The sequence below is a fragment of the Heteronotia binoei genome, chromosome 1 (assembly GCF_032191835.1).
Source record: "Heteronotia binoei isolate CCM8104 ecotype False Entrance Well chromosome 1, APGP_CSIRO_Hbin_v1, whole genome shotgun sequence".
NCBI lineage: Eukaryota > Metazoa > Chordata > Lepidosauria > Squamata > Gekkonidae > Heteronotia > Heteronotia binoei.
In genome coordinates this window covers 25,860,684-25,883,265 of record NC_083223.1, presented here as the reverse complement: position 1 = coordinate 25,883,265, position 22,582 = coordinate 25,860,684, and the positions used below count along the sequence as shown (strand labels likewise).

General features: G+C 42.8%; 1 protein-coding gene across 2 annotated transcripts in view; it reads right to left on the bottom strand.

The window, feature by feature from the left end:
- Positions 1–1,637: 1,637 nt before the first annotated feature.
- Positions 1,638–22,582, bottom strand: part of GPCPD1 (glycerophosphocholine phosphodiesterase 1) — a 79,832-nt gene continuing 58,887 nt past the window's right edge. Inside the window, exons 14-21 of one of the 2 annotated variants that reach the window (XM_060232815.1) lie at positions 19,729–19,768; positions 18,908–18,969; positions 18,562–18,627; positions 17,208–17,344; positions 11,684–11,819; positions 10,965–11,125; positions 4,100–4,137; positions 1,638–3,135 (exon numbers count right to left, since the gene is read on the bottom strand). In XM_060232815.1, coding sequence (XP_060088798.1) covers positions 3,083–3,135; positions 4,100–4,137; positions 10,965–11,125; positions 11,684–11,819; positions 17,208–17,344; positions 18,562–18,627; positions 18,908–18,969; positions 19,729–19,768 — 693 coding nt within the window. In that variant the 3' untranslated portion in view covers positions 1,638–3,082. The remainder of the gene's footprint in view (positions 3,136–4,099; positions 4,138–10,964; positions 11,126–11,683; positions 11,820–17,207; positions 17,345–18,561; positions 18,628–18,907; positions 18,970–19,728; positions 19,769–22,582) is intronic. The other variant, XM_060232807.1, reaches the window with a different exon arrangement.

The window sequence follows — 22,582 nt, the reverse complement described above, 5'->3', positions numbered from 1 at the left end:
TCTGAGTTTCTAGCATAAATTTGTGTGATTATCTTTACAGTGGTGCTTGATTTAGGATGATACAAACACAAGCAAAGAGCTCCAGCAAGATCTCCCTGAACTATGTGAATAGGTAAGCATATGGAAAAAGAGATTCAGCAAAACTAGAAAGGGATGCATATTGCAGTAAACACACATTATCAACTTGACATTATCTGGGGCTGGGGTAGTTAAGGAAAATTCTAGGCTGGGAATTATAAGGAAAGGGGCTGAGTGTAAAACAAAAGGCACAATCTCTTTAAAAATCTACGGTGCAGCTCATTTGGAATGCTGCGTACAGTTCTGGTCTCACTAGGTACAGCATCACACATCAGAAGGGCAGCTTTCTCTGCAGTGGAGGAGCATCTTCCCTACAATGGAAGCATTAGCTAGCTGGGAGGCTTACCAGAAGTATGCACAGTGTGAAGAAACTCTGCTCGCACACTGAGGTTACCCAGTCATCCTGACAGAACACAGATTGACAATAGGTAAGATAATATAGGTTGCAGCACATCATTCACTCAGCATTTTCTGACATAAGATATAGTAATAGCTATTGGATCGCATGATTTTAAAAGGCATTTTAAAATCCATCCCCCCAAGTAAAGTAAAAGGGAACCTCCATGTTCAGGGACTGTACCTCTGAATCCCAGTTGCTAAGCAGGGGGGTGGGGAGAGGAAGCAGACAGGGATGCTGCCTTGTTTGAGGCCTTTTCAGTTGTCGTCAGGTAGACCAGAAATCAAGCATCCTGATCCAAGAGACATCTGATACAAGTTAAGAAGAACCACCCTGTTGTGATCCAGCCAAGTAAGTTGCTCAGACCTTATTTTTCATGAGTGAAACTTGAAAATGGAACTTTCTCACAAAATACTTTTATCACTTTGATTAATACAGCTGTCCAAGGTAAATGATATGATGGAAGTGGTCTTCTTAGGGCATGCATTTCATATGATCTGACTTGCAGATTCCACTTAGAATCATTCAGGAATGCAGACAAATGTAGGCTATCTCCTTCTGAAGTGCAAGGTGCTCAGAAGATCCAACCTAGGCACTTCCCTTACAAAGCTGCTTAAGGATTATAGGATAAACTTTCAGCGTTATTTCTTTAAAATGTTTGCATGCCATCTTTCCACCCAACATAGTAGTACATTAACAACTTTATGGGTTCAACCAGTTTAGCAAGTGGTTACAGCTGCACAATAGTAAGCTTTGGTGCATAGTTGTTCATGCTCTTCTGGAAGACTGCTGCATCCAGATCAGCAGGTGCACTTGAAGGAGAGGTAGAAGTCACTATTAACTAAACAAATTCATGTTAAAGAATCTGATCCTTGATTATGAAAGTACCCTGGATGCTCACAAAGCACAAGCACACCCTCCTGATTTAGATATCACAGACATGCACAAGCAGCACGGCTTCAAACTGTTAGAGAGGAAGCAAAAAGGCAGAGCTAAGTTTGAATTTGAAGTATAAAATGTGCTTAATTTTTAAACTAGAGATAGTTCCCAGAGACCTAGAGTGGGCTGCTTATGGACGGGAAAAAATATAGTGATTGGAAACATTCCTACTGTCTCCCCCAACCCACCTGCCCCCAAACAATTAAGCAGTACAGACCAAGCACACAGGTACATACTTGCTTTTATTGAACCCTTAAATAATCAGTTTTGTACTGCAGTGACAAGGTTCATATCATACAAGTGTATTGTTTCAACTGGATAATTTGCCATAGGCAGGAAAAATACTTTTTTTGAATTTACATTACATGCACTTAACACTTCGTGAAAAGTTACAGATTATCAAGCTTCAACTGCTATTGCAGGGGGAGGGGATGTGGGCTTTTGAACACATGTGACAAGATACTCTATACCATAATTTTTGAATAAGTTATAGTGTACAGCGGCCATAAAGTTTGAAAGCCTATTACCTGTATAAGAATCAAATCTAGCTTTCAACGCACACATATCTATTAGTGGCCAGACGAAGATAATAAGATGTCCAAGCCTCATTTTAACCACCTACACACAAAAACCTAAGGTTTTCCAGCAGCAAACTCAGCATTTTTATTCAGCCCTTACTGCCCTTGCATCTTATTAGCACCACAAGTGCACAAGGACTGCTGCAGAATGCGCTTCATGCTTAGTACTTACTGGCTCACATCCTGCGCATCTGCTCCATTAAGTACAATGATACTTTTTTTTTAACCCTATGGTCTGATGCTGGCAATCTGGTATATAGTGATTTTACAATCTTCAATGCTTCAGCAAAATCTGGATACAAAAACACAGGGAAGAAAAGGAACTTTTCACCTGTAGGCTAATAACACAGCCATTACATCATTCATTGCAGTGTACACTGGGAAAACAGAAAGAGCACAAACCCCACAACCAACACACACTCACACAGAGATAGCAGTAACCTGAAGGCAATGGAAAAAGAGATACTTAACTGCAGTTGTGCAATGTGATGGCACACATATGCATAGATGCATGCATCAGTGCAAATGCATGCGTTGGAGGTCGTCTTACTGCAAGCCAAGTTTTATACAGTACGGTTTTCATTGCTAATTTAAATCAGACTAGTCTTGGAGTTAATTCATTTATACAAAGACATTTGGCAGCTCAGATCCTAGCAACATGCAGGTATTGCACTTTGGATTGCTCAGAAACCAGATTGTATGTTACAGTACACAGATTTCATCTTAAAATTGATCAGTTCTGACTATATAAGAAGAAGAAACAATCTTTACCACTGACCAAGCATCTTAGCATGATTTGACAATCCAGCAACAACTCTTTAATATATTACTGTGAACCACATGTTATTGCTTCATCAGGAGACATGAACAGGCAAAGGCATTAGTAGCTTGGTTTCATTGGAAAGAACTGCAAATGTGCACCTCAAGCACATTCCCTGTTCAGCAGGGAGATGCTAGAAACTCTCAGTGCTTTCTGCCATTCTTGCTTTTAAAGAGCTAGTGCGACATCTACATAGACCTATTTTACTGAAGTGGCTAACAGTGGGACAAACACAGCTTTTCAGCTCTGGTACCTCCTGCTTCAGTCGTTCTAGCTGCTCGGTCTGGAATATATTTGGCTGTTCAGGCATCGAGTCATAAATCCTAAGACAGAAGACACACAAATAAAAGATCTTTAAATGCCAAGCCATCCTAAAGCAAAATGTTATCTGTGGTAATATATAGTATTGGTTGACTTTTAATGAAATTCTTAAGAATAATGCCAACACAGCCTCAACTTGACTTAGATGAATACAAGGGGCATACATCCAACATAACATGAAAAAACATTATTAAAATATCCTTTAGTATATTGACCAATGACACTTCTAAAAATACTGCATCCAGCATGACATCAAATCAGAGCTTGAGGCAGCCATGTCAAAATATTATGAACTACTGGTGTTTCAGTATATATCCAATTCCTGGACCACAAGGCAGTAAGGTTACCAAGTTACAAATATATCAGGATGCTTGTATTAACATAAGATATTGGTATTTATCATGTGTATGCCAAGCTATAAAGCAACTGCAACCCCTATATGTAAGAAAGTCCCACAACTATGCTTTGGCTTGGATTCTGCCTAAAATCCCCAGAGACAGAACAGATTGCTGTTATTCTGTGAAGTGTGGCACACACACACACACACACCGGCCCAACATGTTACTCCTGAGTGCCCCCCTCCTAAATAGTTTTGGGAAAAGGGGGAGTTTGAAATCTGCTGTGGTGGGAGGAGAACCCCCTCCCTTCCATCTATGGTGGGATTCAAGCCTTGGCTTCCAGTTCAAAACACTACAAGTATCAAAAAGGGGTTAAAACCAGAGCTTTTTTCCTGGGGGAATGCAGCGGAACGGAGTTCCAGAACCTCTTTGTGGAAACAAAATTATCAAAAAAGATTTAATAGTTCATGAAGGGTGCCCATGTGTTTCTCCTTGAGAATTCTGGCACTTCTTTTTCCAGAAAAAAAGCCCTGGGTAAAACAAAGCAGGGGAGACAAGAAAACACTGGGATCCCACTTCAGATTGCTTAGAGTACTTTAAAAAGGTATTATGGGAAGCAAGTACAAACCTGTTTCATCATTTGCAAGAGGAAGATCTGGTGGATGTCTAGAGGAAAAGGAATCCATGTATCAGGGACTACACTTGCCTGCTTACAGAACCTATTCCAGAACTGATAATTGTTTTACTTCTTCCTAGGTTATTGCCAGAGAGTTATATTTCATTAACTGCTTTCTTATGCTTCCGCAAACCAATCTGGCCCCACAGCATTCCATGTTTTCTGAACATATGCAGCTGCTACTGAATTGGAAACTTGCGCTGTAGTGGCAAATGTAGTAAGCCTTGATGGATCTGTCCGCACCTTCAGCAGAACTTCTGATCATTTCAATCCATGTGAATGGATTGAGCTAGAACTGATGCTTTATTGCCAGTGTAAGGATTTTATCAACTTTGTAGAAATGTCAAAAAACCTTGAAGTTTAATCTTTAGGCTTCCAGTGACATATATCAATGTTGGTCAGTATATCGAAGCAGAGATTTATCATATGTATATCAAGTGCTTGTGGGGCTGCATGCCTTTCTTCACCTGTATCACAATGTGACAAGTGTTACAGACTCCCAATTTTCTCCAAATCCACTGTGCACATCCAAGTGCTAATACCTACCAGCACCTACAAATATCAGTATTGCTTAATAGTCACTCTAGGCCAGCGATGTCAAACATGCAGTCCAGGGGCCGAATCAAACCTCCAGAGGGCTCCTATCAGGCCCCCGAGCAACTGGCTGTCATCTGCTTTCTTCTCCCTTTCTCTTGCTTCCTTCTGTGTCACCGCTTGCTTTGCTAGGCTTGCTCAATCACATAGGAGCTGCAGAGCAAAGCCTCTATTTTCTCCACTGGCTGAGGCTCCTCCCTTGAGGAAGAAGGGGGGGAGATCTTGCTTTGCCAGGCTCTCTCAATCGCACAGCACAGCCACTGAGCCAAACCTCTCTTTCTTCTACTGCCTGAGGCTCCTCCCCCTCCCGGTTCCCTGTGGAAGGAAGGAAAGAGCCAGAACTTCCTTTGCCCAGTTCCCTGGATCCCATGAGAGAGATACAAAGAAAGCACCTTTAAGACCAATGTGTGCTAATGTTTTAAGCATGTTTTATTTTAAGTTTTTAAAAAAGAATATTTAATTGCATTTGTATAAAGTTTATATCTCAGCTACCTAATCTTAAAATAGGTCCACACATGGCCAGTCCAACATGGCATGGCCCAGCCCGACAAGGTCTCATTTATGTCTGATCCGGCCCTCATAACAAATGAGTTTGACACTCCTGCCTAGGCCATCCTATAATTCTTCCATGATCATAAGCCTGTAGGCATGTCTGGAATAATACAAAGCTTTCCACTTTCCTTTTCTCAGGATCTCTCCAATAGAATAATGTTGTCAGCTCATGATAGGAGAAAAATCCAGAATAATCCCCAATGCAGAACACTGGTGATCTGTCTACCAACCTTAATTTCTGCTCTGTAGATAGTCTGGCTTAACTACAGAACAGTAAGGTAATCCTAACTACCAATACAACGACACTTGAACATCTAGTCCCATCATTGCAGTGTCAGTCACAGTGGTGGTGGTGGCTGAAAACAGGAGAGCAAAGGAGATGCAGAGATGCTTGGCTAAAGCTGCCTAATGGACACTGAAGATTTATATTTGTTTCATACAGAACAACTGGGGTGCCACTGCCAAGTGTCATCTGAGGAAATTGTTCTGAGGGTTAAATATCTCTGTAGGCATGGCCTGTCTCCATCTAGAGGAAGTGATTGTGCTGGCTCGAACAGTTTCCACCTATCCAATCTGTATTTCACAGAACACGTTGACCTATCTACAGCAGAGTTTTAATTCTGGGCCTGGGAAGGAAGGCTAATTTCACAGTTAGTTTCTTTCCCAACCTATATCCTCTTTGTCAGAACAAATATCCAATAGCTATAGGAGGTGAAGTGAGTACTGATCCTGGAATACCACAAAATCCATCCTGGTAGTGAATAAAGATCTAGCATCTGCAGTCTGAATATTTTTTTATGTAAGGCAGTCTAAAATATTAGATAATAAGAATTCCTGTGTATAGCTACACACACAGCATATTTCCAAAGGTGTTCATTCAAATGCAACTAATTTTTTAAAATGGTACCGCTAGTGGGGCTTGGATGTTTCAGAGGTGGCTTGCTTGCCTGCCTCTGCATCCTGGCCTCGATACTCATTGGAGGTCTCCTCTTCAAGTCAGCCCTGCTTAGCTGACAAGATCAGGCTTGCCTTGTTTATCCAGCTCAGGGCTAAATGCAAATATTTTATTCCACAATTAATGCTATAATGCAAACTCTCCTTCCTTGGAGGTTTTTAAACAGAGGCTAGATGGCCATCTGACAGCAATGAAGAGCCTGTGAGTTTAGGGGGAGGTCCTTGTGAGTTTCCTGCATTGTGCAGGGGTTGAAATAGATGACCCTGAAGGTCCCTTCCAACTCTATGATTCTATAAATACTATCCTAGTCAGTGTTACCTAGTTTACTCAATAGCCAAAGATGGCTGTTAGCCCAATTGTAATAGTTGCTCTTTCCACAAATTTTACATCTTGAGCCTCCATTCACAACTATGAATAAGGGCAGACGGTAATGTGTGTATATGGCCACTCTACTCCCATGTGAACAGACAGCTGAGAAATTCCAATTATCTTCTGAAAGCAATAACAGATCACTTATTCAGACAAATAACTGGCATCACTAATCCGTCTGTCTCCCAACCTCACCCAAAATCCTAGATCATTACAGCCAGATTTCCTGGCTACAAAATTAAAAACCTGATAGCAAGCAAATTACATTGGTTCACAGGACATTCTGCACCACACCAGAAAGTCAGAAAATACCAAGGCCTGGACTGAGATTTCTCACAAAAGGACCAGTGAGGAACAGCCTGTCTACAGGTCAGTGCTATGATATCACAAGATCCTGTCTACACTGTTCCTTTTAAAGACACTGGCCTGACACAGGGGCAATCTGCATGCACCCAGTGGCTCTCTCCCAAGTAGCCCCGCCTGGGTTCTCCGTCCTTCACCAGGCCCGGATTAGCGGGCGGGGGGGAGGGGTGACCTTTTTCATGCGGGAGGATTGCTCCTTAAGGATGCTTCCACCGCCAGAGATCAAGGGCGTGGAGTGTGTGGGCCTGGAGTGGGACGTTGGGGAGAGTTTGGCAATCTGGCTGGTGTACCGTCCGCCTAACGCACCAGCCAGTGCCCTGCCGTCCTTGATGGAGGCTGTAACAGGCTGGGCATTGGAGCATCCTCGACTTATAGTCTTGGGTGACTTCAATGTCCATGCCGAGGACGCAGCTTCCACTCGCGCGACGGACCTAGTGCTTTCCATGGCAGCACTGGGACTTTCCCAATATGTAACAGCGCCCACACACCAGGCTGGGCACACACTAGACCTGATCTTCGCGGCAGGACTAACAGTGGGTCAGATATCTGCTGAGGCAGTGCCATGGTCTGACCACCAGGTCCTGAAGGCCCGTGTGGACATACCACCCCTGTCCCGTTTAGGCGGTGAGCAGATTTTGGCTCGCCCGCGTAGTCAGATGGACCCATTGCGGCTTCAGATGGCTATGCAGGACCCCTGGCCTACCGGCGACTCGTTGGATGGACTGGTGGAGACCTGGAACAACCGGCTCTCCGAGGCCATCGACGAAATCGCCCCCAGACATCCTCTTCATCCTCGATCACGATCCGCTCCGTGGTATGCCCCGGAGCGGCGATCGATGAAACGACGATTAAGACGACTAGAGAGACAATGGCGTCGCGTTCGTGACGAAGCTACGAGAACATCATATAGGTCATTTATGAGGGCCTATGAGATGGCTATTCGGACTACAAAGAAGGAACACTTTGCATCCAGAATCGCATCTGCGACCTCGCGCCCAGCACAATTGTTTAGTATAATTCGGTCATTAACAGAATTGCCGCAGGGCAAACAAAATAGTAGAGAATTGGAAATAGGCTGTGAGGCTTTTGCGAGCTATTTCGCAGATAAGGTCTCGTCACTACGACACGACCTACCCGCCATAATTAATACAGTAGATGAACTTGGGGCACCGAGCACGTCTTCTGGTTCAATTCTGGATTCCTTCAGTCCACTCAGTCTGGAGGAAGTCGACAGGATCCTTGCAGCCGTACGCCCTACGACCTGTAGGTTAGATCCGTGCCCGTCTTGGCTTATAAAGGCTAGCCAAACGTGGCTACGTGAACCACTACAGGACATCATCAATAGGTCCCTGATTGAAGGGATCTTTCCCACACCTCTTACAGAGGCAGTGGTCCGTCCCCTCTTAAAAAAACCATCAGCAGACCCGGCCACATTGGCGAACTATCGGCCGGTGTCAAACCTTCCCTTCCTGGGTAAGGTCATAGAACGGGCGGTGGCGACTCAGCTGCAGGGATTTCTGGAGGACACTTCCGCACTGGATCCATTCCAGTCCGGCTTCCGGCCAGGTCACGGGACAGAGACAGTTCTGGTCGCCCTCATGGATGATCTTATGCGACATCTGGATCAGGGCGGCTCTGCAGTGCTGCTGTTATTAGATCTGTCAGCCGCTTTTGACACGGTTGACCACCAGCTACTGACTGACCGCCTCACCGATGTGGGGATACAGGGATCTGCCTTGCAGTGGCTGACTTCCTTTCTCCAAGATCGGGGACAAAGGGTGGTGATAGGGGAGGAAGCATCCCTTAGTTGCGGGGTGCCGCAGGGAGCGGTCCTATCCCCGATGCTATTTAATATCTATATGCGCCCCCTTGCCCAGATTGTCAGGAGGTATGGACTGGGTTGCCATCAATATGCGGATGACACCCAGCTCTACCTAATGATGGGTGGCCAGTCTGACTGTACCCTGGAAAACCTAGACCTGGCATTACAAGCCGTGGCCTCCTGGCTCAGACTGAGTCGGCTGAAATTGAATCCGACGAAGACGGAGGTTCTACCTGGGTCGGGGCGGTCCGGGGAGAGAGATCCAGCTGCCAGCCCTTGACGGGGTGCCACTGATACCGGTCCCCAAGGTCAAGAGCTTAGGCGTGCTCCTTGAGTCCTCCCTTACAATGGAGGCTCAGGTGGCAGCCACTGTTAGATCTGCCTTTTTCCATCTTCGACAAGCACGGCAGCTGGCCTCTTACCTGGAGCGCAGCGACCTAGCGACGGTAATCCATGCTACGGTCACCTCAAGAATAGATCACTGTAATGCTCTCTACATGGGGCTACCCCTGACGCTAACCCGGAGACTACAACTAGTGCAGAACGCTGCGGCACGGCTGTTAATGGGGCTACCACGACGGGAGCACATTCAGCCAGTGCTGAGAGAGCTGCACTGGTTGCCTGTTGTGTTCCAAGTTCGCTTCAAGGTGCTAGTACTAACCTTTAAAGCCCTTTATGGTCAGGGACCTGCCTATCTACAGGACCGCCTTTCCCCATATATCCCCCAGAGAGCACTGCGATCAGGGACAAAAAATCTGCTGTCTGCCCCTGGCCCAAAAGAAGCCAGGCTATGCGCAACAAGATCTAGGGCTTTTTCAGTGGCAGCACCAGAACTTTGGAACACCCTCCCAGAAGCTATAAGGGCCCTGCGGGATTTGTCGGCGTTCCGCAGGGCCTGTAAGACCGAACTGTTTAGACAGGCTTTTCTGGTTGATTGAAAATGGGCTGCCATCGGACATCCTACAGAAGCTGGCGATCATAGTCAGAACCCAATACCGCCAGACTGGATTGAGACAGCGCAAATAGTTCTAAACTGATAAGTGTATTATGGTTTTATATGTTTTATGGAATTGATTGTTTTTATGATATTGTAAGCCGCCCTGAGTCCGCTTGCGGAGAGGGTGGGATATAAATGTAAAGTAATAAATAAATAAATAAATAAATAATTCACACCAAGTTCTCCTCCTCCCCACTGAAACTATGATTAGTATTAAGCTGGTGACAGCGTGAGCACTAAATGTCATCAGCACTAAACAACAACTCTTGCCTGGTTGGAAGCAGATTGCCTGCAGTGTAATGCTAGCTGTAGGAGGTTTAAAAAAAAACTCTAAAGGGAGACACTCATGAGGAAGACCCCCAATCACTTAACCATGATTAGCAATGTTTATCATCTCAGCAAGACTACATTTTAATGTCAATCATATTCTCCCATCTCATGGGAGAATTCATCTATAAACTTGAGGTTGTCAACTGCGGATATGAAGCTAAAAAGCCAGAATTGACTCAAGAAGTGTAAATTCATAAGACAAATAATCTTGAAGAAATACTGGAAAATGCTAACTTAGGTTAGCAAATTAAATGGATAAAAACTACAGAAAAATCTGAAACAAGTTTTGTGAGTCACAATAACTGGTGCCCTTTCACCCCCCAAAAGATACATTCATCTAAGAATGTGCTATATGCAGAAGTTCTTAAAGCAAAGTCTATGGGTTATATCCAAAGTACTGTGAGTAGATATACTCATAGAATGCAGCATTCCTGCCCTCCCCACACCTGCCCTCTACACTTCCTGAAATGCTGCCAAGGATTTGGGGGACCGACAAGAATAGCAGATCTGTGGAGAAAGGGAGCACTGATATAAAGTTAGCTCCAGTAGTGCCTTCAACTCTCTGAAACCACCATGAGGACTATCAGCATACATAAGTGCAATTTTTTACTGGCTGATTCATTTAGTAAGGGTTCAGCGCACAGTTACGCAGATAAAAGCTAAACATTTGGTATAGGGCAGAAAACACAAACATAAAAAGCCACACCTGGCTCATCAAAATCTTGTGTTTCACAACTGACCTTCTCCAAGCCATCCTGGACCCTAACTGTATATTCAGATGGCAACTGAATGACCACTGAAGACAGAGTATAATTGTAAAAAGAGAATTAAATACCTGTCATATACCAGACCATGAACACCAAATCCCCTCAGCTTTTTCCTGTTCTCCGAGTCATTTGCCTCATCGCCCCAGCAGAAGACAACCAAGCCTTTCGAAACTGCCTCATTAATAATTGATGGATTCTTCAGCAACTCTTCTGCATGCGCATTGATTCCCTGAAAATGAAAATATAAAACTCACTAAAGACGCTAGCTGTGCAAAGCTCAATCATTCTAGTAGAACAAAATAGGAGTTGATTGCACCTTTAAGACCAACTTAGTTTTATTCAGAACATAAGCTTTTGTGAGAATTCTGACATTTACTGTTTTATGGTTTCCCATGCTAATGCAACCCAGATCAAAGGTTTTCTGAATTTGTTAATTTTACTATTCTATTGGATTTTAACTTTGTACCACTGTGGCTCTGCTTACTGTACCTCATTCCTCGTCTGAAGAAGTGTGCATGCACACGAAAGCTTACATTCTGAATAAAACTAAGTTGGTCTTAAAGGTGCAATCAACTCCTATTTTGTTCTACTACTTCAGAACAACATGGCTGCCTATTTGGATCAATCTTTCTAGTTGTTGTACATGAACATTTAAAACTCATTTATTGCAGTTGAAAAAATGTAATAAATTCCTAGTTTTTTTGTTGCAGCAAATAAAACAACACATTAGATAAAACCCTATCTTATTTTAGAATCACTTCACTGTTCAAAATGCTTTATTACTTACCAGGATATTTTCATATTGTGCAAAGTTCATAGCAATTGATGTTGTACGACATCTGAGATCCATCAGTTCTGGATAACTTTTACATTTTCCTTGAGTTAGAAACAATATAGGATATTTGTTTTGTTTCTGCCTCACCCTGTAAGAACATTAGAACAAAGTTAAAGCAAAGTTTATAAAATATAATTATTAACATGAACACGCATTACTCCTATATACAAATTAGTCTACAGAGAGAAAAAAAGAATTATGCACTCAAATCTTTCACCTTTCCTCCCTTCATAAAATATGTACTCAATGGGGTTGAATCCTGCCGATAATTTCCAATGACAAAAGGGAGGGTGATTTGTGCTAACTCCCCACTGATACTGTTCAGAGTAACATTTCTAGGGAGTATTTTGGGGCCCAGTGAGAAACAGATTTTCAGCAGGATCCAAGTCTATGTGTTTACAGAAACTTACAGACAGAAACAAGTTCTGGTGATGGAGCTGAAGCAGTGACGTGTAAAGTCTGTGGGATGTTTGTATTTCTATCTGAGGGCAGTAGCAATTACATTTGCAAAAAGCGTAAGTTGGTAGCCCTGCTAGAGGAGAAGATATGGGGACTGGTGGCACGTTTGTCCATACTACAGTGTATAAAGGAAGGTGAGGGTTTTCTTGACAGAATCCATGAAGTGCTCTTGAAAGAACAATAGGAGGAAGAGGAAAAGGTATCTCAGCAAATGGAAGAGAACTCAACACAGGAAGAGAGTCTGTAGAAAAATGTAACCCGCAGGAGCAGGAAAATAATCCATGGGCTTGATGAGTCTTCCTGTCCTTTCTGTTACATCCTGGATCCATGCACCCGGTAGACAGCGTACCTCTCAAAACAGCAAGTCCAGTCAGCACACTTTGGGCTTTACTCCCCTAAGCAAGGAATCTCCAAATACCAGCACCCTCCTCTTCCTATATTGGGGAGCAGAAACGCCAGGCTTCTGAAAAACTTCCTTCAAGCTTCATGGAGGCCGGGGAAGTAGTCCCTTGTTCCAATGGTTCAGAATCAGTATCTGCGGGGAGATCCTGAAACCGACTGCTGAGCAACAGAGGCTCAGAATGTCTCCTGATTATCCTTTCTTGTTGATCTACATGGGAACAAATTATACTGTCCGGCATAGCCCTGAACGTATTAAAAGAGACTATGTGGTTCTGAGTCAGAAGGTGAAGGAGCTGGGAGCACAGGTTGTGCTTTCATCAGTTCTTCCTGTCGAAGGCCATAATTTAGGATGGGAAAGAAGAATACTGCAAAAAATGACTGCCTATTTCTATGGTGTCATCAGGAAATATTTGGATTTCTAGACGATGGCTTACACTTTCGAGATGGTGGTCTTCTATTAGGGGATGATTTGCACCTCACGAAGATAGGGAAAAGGGTGTTTGGTAAGAGCCTTGCTAAACTAATAAGGAGGGCTTTAAATTAAATTGTATGGGGGAGTGAAACACAAATTCAAAGCCTAGTATGATGCCCATAACTCAAGATAAGAATGCTAAAACTTTGCAGAGAGTGGCGTATATGCTAGTTAACATTAACTTGCAGGTATGTACAGAAACAAGGAAGGAAACTATGACCTAATAGGCATTACAGAAACTTGGTGGGATGACACTCACAATTGGAATATTAGGATTCAGGGGTACAACTTATTTAAAAGTGGCAGACAACTAAAGAAGGGTGGAGGCTTAGCATTATACATGAAGGAGGTATATACTTGTGAGGAAATACGTGAATCTGAGCATGGCTGTTCAGTTTAGAGTCTCTGGGTAAAAATAAAAGGAGTAAGAAATAACAATGATATTCTGGTGGGGGTCTGCTGTAGACCACCAAGCCAGGCAGAAGACTTGGATGAGATACTCCTACAACAGAATGCAAAATTCTCTATGAGAAGGGACACAGTGGTAATGGGAGATTTCAACTACTTGGACATCTGTTGGAAGTCCAACTCTGCTAAAAATGAAAGATCAAATAAATTCCTGTCTTGCTGACAACTTCCTTTTCCAGAAAGAGAAGGAAACAAGGGGATCTGCTATCTTGGACTTGATTGTCACCAACAAGGAAGAATTGGTTAATGAGGTGGAACTAGTGGGCACCCTGGGCAGTAGTGACCATGTGATTTTGGAATTTACAGTCTTAGGGAAGGGAAAAGCTGTACATAGACATATAGGTTGGACTTCAGAAAGGCAAATTTCTACAAACTTAGAACTATGCTGGGTAAAATCCCATGGTCAGACATACTTAAGACGAAGCGAGTTCAAGAGGGGTGGGATTTTCTTAAAAGCAAAATATTGAAAGCACACTCACAGACGATTCCCATGAGAAGAAAAAATGGGAGAAGTCTAAAGAAGCCAAGGTGGCTCCATAAACAGCTCTCTAAAGACTTGAGAAATTAAAAAAAACTCATTTAGGAAATGGAAGGAGGGCCTTATAACCAAGGATGAATATAATCAAATCACCAGTGCTTGTAGAGAACGAGTTAGGAAAGCTAAAGCTCAGTATGGCCGTAGGCTAGCAAAAGATGCTAAAAACAACAAAAAAGGTTTATTTTCTTATGCTCAAAGTAAGAAAAAGAGCAAGGACATGGTAGGTCCGTTGCGAGGGCAGGAAAGTGAAATTGTAACAGGTGATGAAGAGACGGCAGAACTGCTCAATTCCTACTTTTCCTCAGTCTTCTCTTCTGAGAGAAACGGTGCTCAACAGAACAAAAACAGAACATATAATGAAGGTAGGGGTAGTACATAAACACCTAGTTCTTTAAATGAAATGAAGCCCTCAGGGCCAGATGAACTGCACCCAAGGGTACTAAAAGAGCTTGTGGATGTAATTTCCAAGCCTCTGGACATTATTTTTGAGAATTCTTGGAGAACAGGAGAGGTACTGGAAGATTGGAGGCAGGCAAATGTTATCTCCATCTTCAAGAAGGGGGAAAAGGAGGATCCGGGTAACTACCAACCTGTCAGCTTGATGTCTATACCTGGAAAAGTTTTAGAACAAATCATCAATCAGACCTGGAACATTTAGAAAGGATGGCTGTGATTACTAAGAGCCAGCATGGGTTTCTCAAGAACAAGTCATGTCAGACTAACCTAATCTCTTTTTTCGAGAAAGTGACTACCTTGCTGGATCAGGGGAATACTGTAGATATAGTTTATCTTGATTTCAGTAAGGCTTTTAATAAGATTCCACATATTATCCTTGTTGACAAGTTGGTAAAATGTGGATTGGATTCTATTACTGTTAGGTGGATCTGTAACTGGTTGACTGATCACACCCAAAGAGTGCTTGTGAATGGTTCCTCATCCTTTTGGAGAGAAGTGGCAAGTGGAGTGCCTCAAGGATTTGCCCTGGGGCCTGTTTTGTTCAACATCTTTATAAATGATTTGGATGAAGGACTAGGGAATACTTATTAAATTTGCAGATGATACTAAATTGAGAGAGGTCACAAATACAGTAGACGAGAGACAAGATACAGGCTGATTTTGACAGGCTGGGAAACTGAGATAAAACCAAGGTTGATTCGCCCACTAGCCTTGCTGCAGTGTCACGCTCCTTTTTCCTGTGGTGCTTCTGCCCAATTTTGTACATGCTGCTGCAAAGATGCGACTTGCCCCGTCTCTTTCCCAAGTTCTCTCTGCAGCTGTGGGATTCTCTGAAAACAGGATTTTGAAGCCACAGAGAGAACTTAGGAAAGAGTCTGGGCAAGTCACAGTTTCACAGCAGCGTGTACAAAATTGGGCAGAAGCACCGTGGGAAAAAGAAGCATGAGACAGCAGAATGGCTAGTGGGGAATCAGCCCAAGAAAATGAATTTTAACAGGCATAAATGTAAAGTTCTGAATTTAGGTAGGAAAAATCCAATGCATAGTTATAGGATAGGGAAGAATTCTTTTGGTAGTATGTGCAAAAAGGATCTAGGGGTCTTAGTGGACCATATGCTGAACTTGAGTCAACAGTGTGGTGCGGTGGCTAAAAAGGCAAATGCAATTTGGGGCTGTATTAACAGAAGTATGAAGATCACATGAAGTGATGGTATCACTTTACTCTACTCTGGTAAAACCTCACCTGGAGTATTGGGTTCAGTTTTGGGCACCACATTTTAAAAGATATAGACAAGCTGGAACGGGTCCAGAGGAGGGCGACAAAGATGGTGAGGAGTTTGTAGAGCTTGCAAGCACTTATGAAGCAACGTTGAAGGAGCTGGGTATGTTTAGCCTGGAGAGGAAGCAGCTGTGAGATGATATGATCACCATCTTCAAGTACTTGGAGGGCTGTCATATAGAGGATGGTGCATAACTGTTTTCTGTGGCCCCAGAAGGTAGGACCAGAATCAGCGAGTTGAAATTAAATCAGAAGAGTTTCTGGCTCAATATTGGGAAGAACTTCCTGACAGACAGAGCAGTTCCTCAGTGGAACAGGCCTCCTTGGGAGGTGGTGGGCTCTCCTTCCTTGGAGGTTTTTAAACAGAGGCTGGATGGCCATTTGACAGCAATGAAGATCCTGTGAATTTAGGGGGAGGTATTTGTGAATTTCCTGCATTGTGCAGGGTGTTGGACTAATTGACCTTGGGGGGTTTCTTCCAACTCTTATGATTCTAAGTTCCTTAGAATCACAGAAACATAGAGTTGGAAGGGATCTCCAGGGTCATCTAGTCCAGCACCCTGTGCAATGCAGGAAACCCACAAATACTTACCCCAAATTCACAGGATCTTCATTGCTGTCAGATGGCCATCTAGCCTCTGTTTAAAAACCTCCAAGGAGAGCCCACCACCTCCTGAGGAAGCCTGTTCCACTGAGGAATCGCTCTAATGGTCAGGAAGTTATTCCTAATGTTGAGCCAGAAACTCTTTTGATTTAATTTCAACCCATTAGTTCTGGTCCTACCTTCTGGGGCCACAGAAAACAATTCCACACCATTCTCTACATGACAGCCCTTCAATTACCCGAAGATGGTGATCATATCACCTCTCAGCCGCCTCCTCAGCCACCTCCTTGCATGCAAACTTGATCATTTGAACTTTACCTGATGCACACAATTGATCATTATATGGTATTGTTTTACTTGCACTGCCATCTGATGACACACTGCTTCACACAGTGGATACAGGCAGAGATTTCAATGAATATTTCATCATAGATGCTTGCAATGCTGAAGAGGCAGGCAGCATCTTAATCTAAAAAAGCTGTCTACTTCTTAAACAGTAAGCCTCTGAGGAAGAAGTAACAAAGAAGCCCAGCTTTATTTGAACTGCGATTGTGGTTCTCATTTACTGATATTTCACTGGAGCATGGAAAGGTTCACTATCGAAACCAGCTGAGTCTCCCACTACTATTCTTTTAGTATTGAATTTTAAGAACCAGCCACCACCACCACTGAAATATGCCTACAAGGAGAAGGTACAGAAAGAGAACCTATACACATTATCATTTGGTGAGAAATCAAATTCTTAAAAACACCACACATAATATTCCATACCACAAATACATTTGTGACCTAAACTCACATTGAACATATGTCTGCATCAAATGAAGAAAATATAATCCTTCTCCTTCCGGCCTTCATTAGAACAGTTTTCAAAATTATATCTAGGTAGACATTCATGTCGAAGTAGGTTGAAAGATTACCATCCCATACCCCATCCTGAAAAAGAACAGATTTTTAGTTAATTTAGTATAAATCAGTGGCGTCAAGAACATTTCAAGATTAAGTTATACATTTTATATGCAGAAGTTACTCTGATCCTGTACAAGGGACGTCTCTATGGCCTCTGCTTTCAGTATATCCCAAAACCTTATGACCCAGCAATGCAGGTCGCAATAATGCTATTTCACAGAATTATTACAGATACCAGAGATAACAGCTGAATCCCTGAAGGATTTCTTCCTCTTACTCTGGGGCACTAAGATATTAGATGGTACAGTAACTAAAACGTCCAAACAAGCTTAAGGTTAAACACGCAATCTTAGACTCTAATATACGTGATTGCACAGGGATCTTCTCCCCCCCAAGCCAGTTTATTTACAGATTATGGGATTTTTCCTTTTTAATTGCCTTCCCCAGCAGAGACAGACCCTGGCAATTTAATGGTAACGGATTTATTATAAGTGCTCAAACCATAGTGGGTAGTAAAACATTTAGTCCAACAATGAACTAAGAAGCAGTAAAGTTTAGTGTAAATAAAAGCCCTGACGCATCTGACTAGACGTTCCCTTGCTGTAATTCAAAGACTCGCCACCCCCTTTGGGTGAGGGATCTCTCTCCAGCTGCAACCTCCTCCAGTCCAGCCTCAGCAGAGAGAACAACTTCCCTTTCCACCCAAGCCTATTTATGCTTTCCTCCCAGGTTCCACTCCCTCTGGGCTAGTTTTCCCTCCAAAACTCTGCTATCCAATCAGAGGGACAGAAGGAATCCTGGGAGATGTAGGCCACTGTATGTACTTCTAGAGAGGCTTCTCTCTGCCCGCTAGACTGCACTAGCCTCAGATCATGACATTTGGTCTTACTGTCATGCTACAGTGTGCAGCCTTTGGTGGTGAGCTACCTGAAGTCTCATGTGAGCAGGACAAAGGTGGGGTTTAGAAGCATGAGAAAATAAATCTATTGTTATCTATGAAACCAAGGGTACATATTTTCAGAACTAGTAACTTAGTATTAGATATGCAAATTGCATATTGTAAGGCAAAACTCACTGGGGAAGCTATGTTAGATTTAGTTTACTTGTACTAACAATAAGAGAACTGAAAGACAAGAGACAGAAGCATAGCAGTTGGTCTGGTGAGAATCTATAATTTAAATACTGGAATAAATTAAGTAGATGCAAGCACTCAGCTAAGAAGTACAGTTAAGAATGTAACTTACCCTTTGCTGACAGATCCATTTTATTTCTATATTAAACCCAACATCTTCAGGAATAGCTTCTAATATCTGCATGGAGAACCATTACCAAAGTATTATTAACCATTATTGGTCAAGAAACCCACACACACTGTGCAGAATACACATCCTTTTGATCTTTGTGATATGTGTCAGAAAGCTGATAGCTTAACAGTGCAACCATAAGCAGAGTAACTTTAATCTAAGCCGCCTACTGAAAGATTGCATTCTGTAAGCTCCAGAACAGTTCCCATGTCTGGTTTCATTAGTACTCCTACACTACATTTTCAAAGGTTACATTATACACCTAATAGCTGTAGAAGCTACTTACCGTTTGGAGAGAGGGGAAAGGCTGCATATCAGAAGGAGCATTTTGGTCTTCTTTAAATGACTCTAGAAAGAAATTTAAATAAAGCAAAAACCTTGAGTGAAAAAACTACATGCTGCAGTCAAACTTTCTTAACAAAGTTCTGACTCTGCTGCACCTCAAGGCATGCCCTTGCCCTAGCATAAACTGCCTGGTGGTCTACTGGTAAGTCTAGTGGCCTCTGCTTCCCTGAGTAGGGTGGAAAAAGAGACTGCAAGAGAGATCTGCATACTACTAACTTAAGCAAAAAGCACATTCACTTCACCCACATTTTACTGATCTGTGTCTGTTCTCCTGAGAGGCCTATGAACCATTCATAACTTCACCAGTTATTTTTTTTTCACCAAGCCCCAGGGTGCTTATGCTGAAGCCCAGTTGCCCTACTCAGCCACATTCCAAATGACCTGGTATTTACTGACCTAGAAAATGTACATGGAAACTGTAGAGAGAGCTACTCAACTGCTCCAGCAGTTTAATTGCCATCTTGTTACCAGAGATCTTGATTGTGTGGAAACTGTAATGCAATGTCTGCTGACGAAGGTCTATGAGCATTTGCTCCACACATATATACTAGTAGTACAACAGGACATAAAGCACTCCAGACTAAAGTACACTGTAGCCTGATCAGTATTTTTCTTCGTATAAGCGCTTCCAAATTAAGAGGGATCTCTGTTGTAGCAGATAAACACCACCACCCATCTTGAAACATTAACTAGCAGCTTCACTAGGTTGCTCAGAACCAAATACACTATTGGTTAGGAAAGATTTTCTTGACTTTTACATACCTTGGCTGTCTTTAGATTTCAAGGCTGTCACATGCGCCAGCTACAAATAAAAGACAGATCAGCTTTTAAAAAGTATGTTTAGCAAGCAACAGGTTCTTTCAAGTATGGCTCAAATGTTGTCTGAACAGAGGTCACACACAGGACTCAAAACAAAGTCACACAGCGCTTTTGCTGATGCTGAAAGAATGCTCACCCCCAGTTGCTAGAGTCTGCCTGGAAAACAATTAATAAGCCCTGCCTGTGATGCTGCTCAGGGGCAATTACTATTCTGACAAGTAGTATCCTACCAAGAACTTAGATACTAATCCAGAGCCCAATGAACTCACAAAAGCCATGCTGCCAGCTCTCTACAAATGTATATTCAAACATCAGAGAAATCTAGTGCAGCGTGTTGGGGAGTAGGAGAGGCTAATGCAGCAAGGTATTGCGTTTTTGCTGGGAACTGTCCTGTATCTTTCCATGAAAACAGAAGCAGTACACTGTGAACAGGGAAGTCAGGATCTTGCCATTTTCATTTCCTTTGCAGGAAACAAGATTCTAGTTCTGCTTCACAGTTGGCAGGGAAGGAACTGTTAAGCAGAATGCAGCTGTGCCAAAACAGCAGCTGCTCACCACTGTAGAAGCAGCAGTCCATTAGTTATTTTTAATTGCTTCATGTCTGTTCCATCTCTTTTGATACTGCAAGTGTTAAGATATATTTATTCAAGACTTCTCACAGTACCAGTGAATGTCAGTGCTTGTGTCTTCCCCAAAGGAACATTCCAATTTGTAAATAATTTGCCAAGAACTGTCAGCAATTCTGTAAAATTTCTGAACTTCTCAAGCTGTATTTTAACTTCTTAGTACTTTCACATTTTACCCTGTAAGCAGTCAAAAGGACAGCATAGGTTGGGGTAAGAAATCTATCATTCCATTATTAATTCTGCAGATGGAAGTACTATACTGCTGCAGACAGCTGCCTTTTTCATGTCAGATTAACTTCATTGTTGTCAATATTTCAGATAAAGAAAGAAAAGCAAGACTAAGCACAAATAGCACTCTCTTCTGAAGTAGCTTTTATCTACCAAATAATAAGCTTCTTTCTCATCCCTGTCCTCGAACAACTAATACTACCAATCCTGGTTTGGTTTGGAGAAACTATTTTTAAAAAGAACTAACAGAAGGAAACATCAACAACAATTATTGTCATCTAGAACAAAGAGGCTATAGACAGCACTTACATCCAGCATGGGTTTGATCAGGATTGAAAGCAGATAAAAAACAGGTTTATTACCTGTAACTGATTGTCTTAGAGTGGCCATCTGTGTATTCACACCCATGGAATTATGGTGCCTGGGCCAATCCTGATCGGTAATCTATCAAGTTCAAGGGATTTTCACACCCCAAAGACATGTGAAGAAACTCCACAGTGCACACTCATTAGGGTGAGTGCAGACATCCTGCCAACTCCTCCTGATCGCTGGAGGACCAAAAGCAGTGGGGAAGGAGGGCAGGTGGTGTGAATGCACAGATGACCACTCAAAGATCATCAGTTACAGGTAAGCAATCTGTTTGTATTCTTTGTGGTCTCTGTGCATCACACCTATGGGACATAGGAAGCTGTGGTGCTTGGATGCTGGATGCTGGCAGTTAAACACCAAACCTGGCAAGGGTAACAGTGATATCGTTACCGTATCATCCTCCTCAATAACCAAGATAAGTTATCCAGCATACTTGCTATGGTAACTTCTCAGCCTGATAATATTTTACATGGGCACAGCTGATAAATTCCAGCTAAAGAAGAGCTAGCTTTTACACCTTGCTCTTCTCTACTATCAGGAGTCTCAAAGCAGCTTACAATCACCTTCCCTTCTTTTTCCCACAACAGGGAATTCGTGAGGCAGGAGGGATTGAGGTCTGAGAGAATTCTGACTGGCCCAAGGTCACCCAGCAGGCTTCATATGGAGAACTGGGGAATCAAACCCGGTTCTTAACCACTACACCATGCCAGCTCTGGTGTAGAAGAGAAGTTGGCCAGATAGAACATATTATTCCTACAATAGAGAAGATGCACTGGTTACTAGTGATTTGGGTTCAATTCAAGAAGCTGATTATTGCCTCTCATACCGTACATGATCTGAACCTTAAGATACTTAAAAGAGAATGCCTTCTCCTAGGTGACTGTCCTCTATATTCTGCTGTCATCTTAAGAGATCCTGACTGATATTCTTTTCTAACCACAGTTGTCACAAAGAGGGACTTGTCTGAACTGGTATGAGCCTTCTGGTACTCACTTTCCAATAGAAGCAACAAAAATCCAGTTTGTTCAGATCGTCAAAAGGTTGGATCGAACTTTCTCCTGGTTTGACAGTAATTTGGGTCAGACTGATGCAGTTAGCAGGAAACTGCTTCTGTTTATATGATGCTGCTGTTAATTGCTTCAGAGGTAGCTATGCTGGTATGTGGTAGAAGTCCATTTATTTATTTATTACGTTAAGCTTATATCCCGCCCTCTCCACAAGCAGACTCAGGGCGGCTCACAACATCACATCACTTCCATTAAAAACCAATAAAACATATAAAACATAATTACATATTTAAATTATTTAAAACATTTCATGGTGCTGTATTAATACAGTACAGTATAGCGGTTCTGAAAGTTCGATGGTGACCATCGGTACTCTGCATGGTGCTCTATATGATGTCCAGGGGCAGCTCTCTCTCGGTTAAATGTCGAAGGCCTGTCAGAACAATTCAGTCTTACAGGCCCTGCGGAATATAGACAAACCCCGCAAGGCCCTTATGGCCTCTGGGAGAGCGTTCCAGAGTTCTGGTGCTGCCACCGAGAAGGCCCTGGCTCGTGTCGTATGCAACC